General features: G+C 38.0%; 3 protein-coding genes across 3 annotated transcripts in view; 1 reads left to right on the top strand and 2 right to left on the bottom strand.

Annotated features, from left to right (window-relative positions):
* The first annotated feature begins 58 nt into the window (after positions 1–58).
* Positions 59–3,737, top strand: LOC111449004 (zinc finger CCCH domain-containing protein 25). The gene is made up of 4 exons (XM_023088823.1): positions 59–401; positions 1,796–1,905; positions 1,992–2,179; positions 2,677–3,737. Exons 1-4 carry the CDS (start codon positions 229–231, stop codon positions 3,382–3,384), a joined length of 1,179 nt encoding a protein of 392 aa, XP_022944591.1. The 5' UTR covers positions 59–228; the 3' UTR covers positions 3,385–3,737.
* Positions 3,738–4,671: 934 nt separating this feature from the next.
* On the bottom strand, positions 4,672–5,558 carry LOC111449036 (pleckstrin homology domain-containing protein 1-like). Its single transcript, XM_023088865.1, has one exon. The coding sequence runs from the start codon at positions 5,427–5,429 to the stop codon at positions 4,995–4,997; it is 435 nt and encodes a 144-aa protein (XP_022944633.1). The 5' UTR covers positions 5,430–5,558; the 3' UTR covers positions 4,672–4,994.
* A 657-nt stretch (positions 5,559–6,215) lies between these two features.
* Positions 6,216–8,483, bottom strand: part of LOC111448195 (cell division control protein 6 homolog B-like) — a 5,214-nt gene continuing 2,946 nt past the window's right edge. The window contains exons 10-17 of the mRNA XM_023087658.1: positions 7,983–8,032; positions 7,546–7,657; positions 7,332–7,421; positions 7,059–7,121; positions 6,874–6,969; positions 6,690–6,779; positions 6,492–6,604; positions 6,216–6,371 (exon numbers count right to left, since the gene is read on the bottom strand). Of these exons, the coding sequence (XP_022943426.1) occupies positions 6,566–6,604; positions 6,690–6,779; positions 6,874–6,969; positions 7,059–7,121; positions 7,332–7,421; positions 7,546–7,657; positions 7,983–8,032 (540 nt within the window). The 3' untranslated portion in view covers positions 6,216–6,371; positions 6,492–6,565. The remainder of the gene's footprint in view (positions 6,372–6,491; positions 6,605–6,689; positions 6,780–6,873; positions 6,970–7,058; positions 7,122–7,331; positions 7,422–7,545; positions 7,658–7,982; positions 8,033–8,483) is intronic.

Below are 8,483 nucleotides of genomic sequence, written 5' to 3'. Positions count from 1 at the left end.
AAAAAAAAAAAAAAAAAAAAAAAAAAAAAAAAAAAAAAAAAAAAAAAAAAAAAAAAAAAAAAGTAGGAAGTTCCTAACCGGCAGATACGGAGAATAGGCTGCGCGCGCTTCGCCCTAGTTCGACTTCGATCCCCTCTCGGGAAGAAAACCCTTGGCGCTCGTTTCTCTGCCCAAGGGAAACTGGAGAGGATCTTGATTTTGATTTTGATTTTGGTTTGGAAGTGAGCTATGAATCCTCTAACCCTAGTCAAACGCATCCAGAAAATCAATTCTCAGGAGGCCTCGCTTGGGATTTCTGAGGAAGCCTCATGGCACGCTAAATACAAGGATTCCGCCTACGTTTTCGTTGGAGGCATTCCTTACGATCTCACTGAGGGTGATCTCCTCGCCGTCTTCGCCCAGTAAGTTCATAATTTTATCTGTTTTCTCCTCATTGTGTTCTTCTGTGGCTCTCTGTTCTGATTGGGTAGTTTACTGAGTGGAACATTGAGCTTCTATGCTGGATCTGCGTGTTCGACAATGAAATGATTTATTTTCTCCCTTAGGTGTGGTCTCGTAGTTCGAGTAGCTTCTGAAATGAAATTTCCGAGGTTTTGCATAACTGGAGGATTTTTGTTAGAGAGGGAGTTGATGTTTCAAGTTGTGTAGCTTATGTTTGACCAAATACACTAATTGAGCTCGTTCTTGCTAGTCCATTAGGTTTTGTTGTTCCTTGTATCTTCAGCTTGAGAAAAAGTTTCTCCCTCCCTCCCCTCCCTCCCCTCCCATCTCTCTAAAGGATCAGAGAAGTCTTTTTTAGCTACTTTGCAGAATTCATCTTGTGATCTCGAAGGGGCAACCATATGACAAGATGTTTGGAGATATGGATAGAAACTACAAACCTCCACAATGGTACCATATTGTCCACTTTGAGCATAAGCTCTTATGGCTTTGCTTTTGGTTTTTCCAAAAGGCCTTGTACCAATGGAGATAGTATCCCATACTTATTAAACTCATGTTCTTTCTCTTGATTAGCCAATGTGGGACTACTTCGTTCAATAATTTTCAACAATCCTCCCCTTGGACAACTTATACCATAGAGTCTCTTTTGAGGCATATAGAGCCCTTGAACAGCCTCCCCTTAATCGAGGCTCGACTCCTTTCTCTAGAGCCCTCGAACAAAGTACACCCTTTGTTCGACACTCGAATCACTTTTGACTACACCTTCGAGGCTCACAACTTCTTTGTTTGACACTTGAGGATTCTATTGACATGACTAAATTAAGGGTATGACCATATTAGAAATCACGAACCTCCACAATGGTATGATATTGTCCACTTTGAGCATAAGCTCTCATGACTTTGCTTTTGGTTTTTCCAAAAGGTCTCATGCCAATGGAGATAGCGTTCCTTACTTATAAACCTATGATCTTCCTCTTAATTAGCCAACGTGGGACTACTTTCAATAATCCTCGATAGATACCTCTCGAGGTCCTAGGTCTAAGTCTCAATTAGAAGCTTAGTTGCTCAAAACCATTCTCTTCTCCTGGAGCTAGCATTGGAGTGCGTAAAGCCTCTCGAAGATTAGTGGGGTAGGTTGCAAGCATAATACAAGAAGAGCTCTTCGGTATCTTGGTAGTTGGTATATATGTGTGCGTGTGTGTATAATTACATTCCTTCCAATCAATAAAATAAACATCTTCTTCTTCCTTGCCCTTTCAATGTTTAGCTGCCTGTAAATGCATTTTTAACGTAGCATATTAGCTGTGGATTATCTTTTTTTCATCTGAATATTGAAATGTACTTGGACGAACAGGTATGGAGAGATTGTTGATGTTAATCTTGTCAGAGACAAGGGTACAGGAAAGTCGAAAGGCTTTGCCTTTGTTGCATATGAAGATCAGAGAAGTACAATCCTTGCTGTAGGTTGTCTTCAGCTCCTTGCTCTAGATAGTTCATCGTTATATGGGAATGAATGCAGATTTCTAATTAATGGTGTTTGTCCCTTTCAGATAATTTGAATGGTGCACAGATTCTAGGTCGAATCATTAGGGTTGATCATGTGACTAAATATAAAAAGAAGGAAGAAGAAGATGAAGAAACCGAACAAAAGAAGAGGGAAGCTCGCGGTGTTTGTCGTGCATTTCAAAGGGGTGAATGTACCCGTGGAGCTGGGTGCAAATTCTCTCATGATGAGCAGGTATGTGTGAGACTTCCTATTGTGTAAACTTACTCTAGAAAATGTAAAAGAGGAATTAATCCCTGACAGTTGGTTAGTGGGGAGGAGGGGTGGTGCCATGTATAGAAATGGAATCAATTTTGCAGGGAAAGTGTGAGATCTCATATTGGTTGGAGAGGAGAACGAAGAATTCCTTATAAAGGTGTGGAAACCTCTCCCTAGCAGATGCGTTTTAGAACCGTGAGACTGACGACGATATGTAACGGACTAAAACGGACAATAACTACTAGCGATGGACTTGGGCTGTTATAGGAAGTCTGTTAGTTTCACGGGATTTTAATTTACCTTTAATGTTACTAGCTGGCTATCCCTGAGTGAAAGAACTAATTTACCTTTAATGTTACTAGCTGGCTATCCCTGAGTGAAAGAACTTTTGACATACTATTTTCTTTACCATGCTTGGCTCAGAGTTTTAGCTTCACTGAGAAATTTAATGCATCAAGTTTTTTATTATTCAGAGAGCTGCGAACACGGGCTGGGGGGCGGCAGAAGATGCAAGTTCAAAATGGGGACATGACAAGTTCGATGATAAAAAAGATCGTGATAGAGAATTGCGTGCGAAAGGAAGGAAAAACAGCGACGACTTAGAAAGGCATCCTAGGGAAATAAGTGGGAGGGCGAGGCAGGAAAGTAAACTGAAAGGCTGGGATGATGGTAAAGAATCCGAGCTCAAGTCTCGAGAGAATCATGGCAGGAAAGATGAGAAGAGAATGAGCAGACACGATCCTGATAGCAATCGTGAACTGAAGTCGGGAGATGATCGTTATAAGAGGGAAGAGAAGAGATCCAGAAGGAACCATGATGATAGTGAGAAAGAAGAGAAGAGATTGAGAAGACATGGTGATGACGATGATAAGACGAAGTTAGAAGATGATCACGATAAGAAGGAAGAAAGGAGATCGAGAAGGAACCAAGACGACGAACTCCCGCCACATTCAAGAAGAGACTACAATTCGAGGGAAGAAGACAGGTCAAAAAGGCACGGTGACGAAGAGTATCAGCAAAAGCCAAGGGAAGACAATGATGATAGAAGGGAAAGAGATAAATCGACAAGACATCGCTCAGAATCACATAGGCGGGAAAATCCAGATGAGAAGAGGGATTCTCGATCCTCTCATGGTCGGGATCATTCTCATAGAGAAAGAAACGAAGATCATCGTAGATAAGGACTGCAACGAATCGTTACAGTTAGTCCTGTCTTGTTCAACACACTTCGGTTTTTTTCCGACAGGCTGTTCGGTTTCCTTGTATCGTAATGGGAACTCTTTTTTGTTACCTCACTAGCTTGAAACTAAGCTTTATTTGTTCTATCAAAACGGCTATGATAACTCTTTGATCTGGTAATCGCTTAGATCAGAGATTAAAGTTCTTTGGGATGTTGGAATCTTAGCCTTTTGTAAAGATTATGCGCACTATTTAGCGATGGGATCATAGATATCACTGGCTTTAGAATATATGGATAATTTCATTTCAGTTGTAGGAATATTCCTCCTGTGTTATTGATAGCCATTCAGGGTGCCAAATGCAATGTTTATGGCGTCGCATCCTTTTGGTATAATCTTAAGATCTATCTTTAGATTGAGAATCACTCACTCAAAACCCATAGAATTTTATGCTTGAAACTGACTCGCTTTACAATTATTAGTTAAAAACGCTTTGAGATCTAAACTATTTTTTTCCCAATTACATATCTTCAATCTGAAAATTGAATGGTACATACTGCCATGAAACTTTAATTAAAATTCAATGCAAATTGTTGAAACATAATTCATTGATTATGTAAATTAAAATGCATTGTCATTAATTGTTCCGCTTAAAACGATATGCGTAATGCCTATTTTCATTACTAAAAGGTATGAATATGAGTTACAAACAAATTCAAGTGAACAAAATAAAAATAATGTGAATATCGTCTCAGTGAATGGAACCTAAATTAAAATTGATAATGCTTTGTTCTTATCTTGCGAACAGAAAAGGATAGATTAGGGCTTCGATACCTTGCATTTAGCCAGCAGTTGGATTCATTTTGTCCATTTTTCACGGTCAATTGAGCGAAATTCAAGGCCAAATCTGGTTCTTGCATTCTATATTTACAATAATCGGTTTCCAGCGGCAAGCGATTCATCATCCTCATCACGGCTTGCCCGACGGAATTCTTGACGTGTTGCTAGGATTTGAGAACAACAATGGTGTCAATGCCACAGCTGCATAATTTATTACGTTAAGAAGTAATTCGTAAATCCTAGTGTCCTAAGCGTGAAGTGTAATGTCGAGGATGCCAAATGATTTCTCAATTGATCCTGGAGGCTGGAACTCCATGTGAGCATGCCCTAACTGTAAGAAAGATCGAATCGGTTTACAGGTTTCTCCAGACTGATCGAGGTTGATTTGGAAGAAACAATTCAGAAAAAAACAAATTGATAAATAAAAATCGTAAGGGAAAAAGAATGATCTGAGAAAAAACGTCATTAATCAGTATATACTAAACCAGAATTTAAACACACTACGGTAATTGGAGATCAAATACACAAAGAAAAAAACGAGCAAGGATGATCGTCTGCCTGATAGAAGTTTTGGAACCAAGGAGAAAACGAAGTAGAGGAGATTCAGTTCGATTCACATCATCACCATAATTTTAACAACATGAAAGAAGGAAACAGAGATCGATAGTACCAATTCGACAAAAGGTATTCATCTCGCAACCATCCGAGACTAAATCTCGCCTCGTTACTGTACATAGAGAAAGTGAAGGACGAAGAAGTCTTCAACATCGGAATCATCGCCTGTTATCGTAATCAACGACTTCAGATTCGGTAACCGATCGAGAATTCTGAACTATCGAGCGACCGATCGAATTGATCCACTCCTCCTTTTCGCGCTCCGACTCAGCGATGAAGTACATAGTGTCATGACCGGTGGTGGAGAGCTCGAAGGCGCAGGGCTTATGGAGGATATCCTCGGCGCCCTTGACGGTGAGGCAGGTGTTGACAGGGATGACGCCGCGTGGAATGGAGGCACGAGTAACGATAGAGTCCTTAAACCAGAAGAGTTTACCTTGTTTCAGAACGAACCATCGGCGACGCCAGGTTTTGAGATATTCGCCCTGCTTGTTGAGCCAGCCAGCGCGCTCGGGGCTGGTCCAGAATTCAACGCCTTTGTAATCATCCGGACTCGGATCTTGGCCAGTCGCCGCTCGCCACAGGCTCTCCATCCTACCGGAGATCGTCGGCCGCGACGGAATCGGAGGGAGAAGGGGAGAGAGACAGAGAAATGTTTGTATTGATTTTCTATGCCTCTAGGGCGGATGTGGTTGCGAATGGGATCTAGTAATGCGAGACTCTTGCTTCTATTTATGTAATATATATATATATTATTCCAATTTTTTACGTATTTATTACAGAAATTAGCTGTCAGTATTGACTTATTGACTACCCTAACCGGTGTCGTTTTAAGGCGAACTCACCCCTCTTAACAAAAACCAGGCTGTATTGCTTTGTTTTCTTCTTAATAATGAAACAAAGCTGTTGCGTTGTTTCAAGCGTGAAATTTCCTGATTTAAAAGAAAACAATTTACTCATTTTTCAATTAAAAAAATATTTTCTACTAATAATTAGTGGGACTATGGAACAATATATATTTATTTTAATTAAAAAATAATTATTATTAATATTATAATTTTAATTTTAGGGAAAAAAATCATTTCTAAACCGTTTAAGAATAATGAAAGAAATGTGATTATGGGAGGAAGAAACAAGTATTATCATTTGTTGGGAGTGAGTGGCTAATTTAGATAATGATCATGAGTTTATAAGTTGGGAGTGAGTGGCTAATTTAGATAATGATCATGAGTTTATAATCAAAGGACTCCGTTGGTGAGGTATTTTGAGGAAGCCCAAAGCAAAACCATGCTCAAAGTGACCAATATCAGTCATGATTTCTAACAATTATATAGTTTTTTTTTCTTCAATATTTCATTCAAATACATTTATAATGTATATATTTATAAATTAAAAAGAAGGAAACTTGTAATACCATCGAATTATATCAACAAATTATTTAGTTTCTTTTAATGAAATACAAATAGACTAGCTTTTCATGTGCTTCTCCAACTGGTTCCCCCAACCTTTTTCAGACCCTGATGTATGGATGGCATCTATAATAAGAATGAATGAAAAGGCAAAATTCCTTGTCTCAGCTCATATGAATTTGAAGGAATACTTTGGTATTATGAACTTATAAACTCTTTTCTAATGTTTCATAATTCAGTTTATACCTTGAGTGGTGAGAAAAAGCCAGAAACTAAGGTGTTCATCAGCATCAACCAATCTATACTCGATATCGAGACGCCTAATTTACTGTAAGGCAATTTCGAAAGAACCGTATTCCCTGATTCAAACAGACAACCGTCTCGCTTAACCACTAAAGGAAGAGAATGATAATAAGGCAACAAAAAAACAAGTCTAGCATGTACCTGTAATGCGAACGTGACGTCAGCTTCGTCGACTTTCAGCAACACCCGCCTCGTCTTATCGTCTCGAGACTGGCCGAGTTTGAGGAGCCCCTACGAAGTTCAATCACAATGGGTTTGAGAAATTGAGTTTATCCCATAGCAGAGAAGAGTGTCAAGTTCAATGACAGTCGGTTTGGACCACTACCTGGTCGTTTAGCACTGTGAACATGTTTGAAAGTTCTAAGGTTCCCACTGGCGGAATTAGTGTTGATTTGCAGATGTCTACGTATGATTTGTTTACCTGGGATTGAATGTAACAGTAAGAAACAATGTTCAATCGTTGTTTTGTCTTTAGAAAAAGTTATCTCAAGAGGAACGGAGAGAACCCACCTCTCCTATGGTTGTATCCTTCTTTCCTCCACGAACGAGTTTCACAACAGAGCATAAAATAATCTGGATACAATGTTCATAAGTTTAGAAGGAAAATATTTCAAGAACATTCAAACAATCACGTTTCACCTAATCTTTGCTACTCGATTATGATGGAAAACATGTAGTTCAATCCCAAAAAGTCAATTATTGGATATCAGAACATTCAAGCAATCATCTACAAAATTTTAATAGATTATTACTTGGCCATTTATTGAGAGATTTGAATTATACCTGTTGATGCTGAGGAAGAGATTGTATGGTTTCCACTGCTGGTGATTTAAAAGTCTTGGATAAGGCAACAGCCATATGGTCCAACCTCACCTATAATGCAAACAGTTACCACCTTTTCTTTTACGAAAATTCTTTCAAGAGTTCAAGAAAGTGAGGAATTTAGAATGGACAAATAAGATATGGAAGATTTATCGTGGCAATGACGAGTACTTACAATCTGAGACTCCCGACTTTTAACAATCTCAGGTGCTGAAGCATCACATGCTATATGGTCCTCCTCCTTGGAGGATGCTTTATGTTCCGCCTCTAACAATTCAATGGCATTTCTGTTTAAAGAAGATTTTAATTACATATTAGTGCTACATGAATTATAGTGCAAGTTCAAACAGAAGGGAACACAATAGCAAAAAATGAAATTATTTGAGAATATGATTCAATCTTTGCAATTGTTGTACAATGATATTATGTCACCAACTCGGCGAGTACTGAAAATAAAATTAAAATGTGTCGATACATCAATGTATCCGTAATAAATCAGAAGTAAAAATAATTTAATCGTTAATTTAATTTTAATTAATCATGAATTTAATTGTAGGCAATGGTATAACCAAGTTTTGTGACAGTTACGTTGATGAATTTAAACACACTGACCTGCAAACACAAAGAGCTTTTCTCATATCTCCAGATACAGCTGCAACTTTCTGCAATGTATGAATCAATTGAAGGATCAAACTTGCATTCACGTGCCATATAGATCAATAAGCAACAAACTAATTATGAACTAGTTATGAAATAGACAGTTAATTTTCACAAAACGGAATCATAAATCAACGGTAAATAGAAAATCTAACATTCACAATTGGGTTTTTAAATTTTAGTTAGTAATTTAAGCGTAGACTGCAAATCAAATAAGTGATTAGCAGACAAGAATGATCTTTTAGAAAGAACATCATTATCAGGCGGGCCCTTGTTTATGCTAGATAGATTCAACCTAAGCATCATTCTTAAGAACAAAAATTTGAAGGAATTATACTATATCTAGTTGTGAGCATGTGGGGTTTAATAAATGATACATAACTTATAAGTGAAATATGAAAAAAAAAAAAAAAAAAAAAAAAAAAAAAAAAAAAAAAAAAAAAAAAAAAAAAAAAA

The sequence above is a fragment of the Cucurbita moschata genome, unplaced genomic scaffold (assembly GCF_002738365.1).
Source record: "Cucurbita moschata cultivar Rifu unplaced genomic scaffold, Cmos_1.0 Cmo_Scf00010, whole genome shotgun sequence".
NCBI classification, from domain to species: domain Eukaryota; kingdom Viridiplantae; phylum Streptophyta; class Magnoliopsida; order Cucurbitales; family Cucurbitaceae; genus Cucurbita; species Cucurbita moschata.
This window is presented reverse-complemented; position numbering and strand designations above follow the sequence as displayed.

Excerpts from the sequence above, each read along its gene's own strand:
- LOC111449004 (XM_023088823.1), top strand. The coding sequence starts at position 229 with ATGAATCCTCTAACCCTAGTCAAACGCATCCAGAAAATCAATTCTCAG. Across the intron at positions 402-1,795 it reads CTCCTCGCCGTCTTCGCCCA|GTATGGAGAGATTGTTGATG; the intron begins GTAAGTTCATAA and ends TTGGACGAACAG. Across the intron at positions 2,180-2,676 it reads AATTCTCTCATGATGAGCAG|AGAGCTGCGAACACGGGCTG; the intron begins GTATGTGTGAGA and ends TTTATTATTCAG.
- LOC111449036 (XM_023088865.1), bottom strand. The coding sequence starts at position 5,429 with ATGGAGAGCCTGTGGCGAGCGGCGACTGGCCAAGATCCGAGTCCGGAT.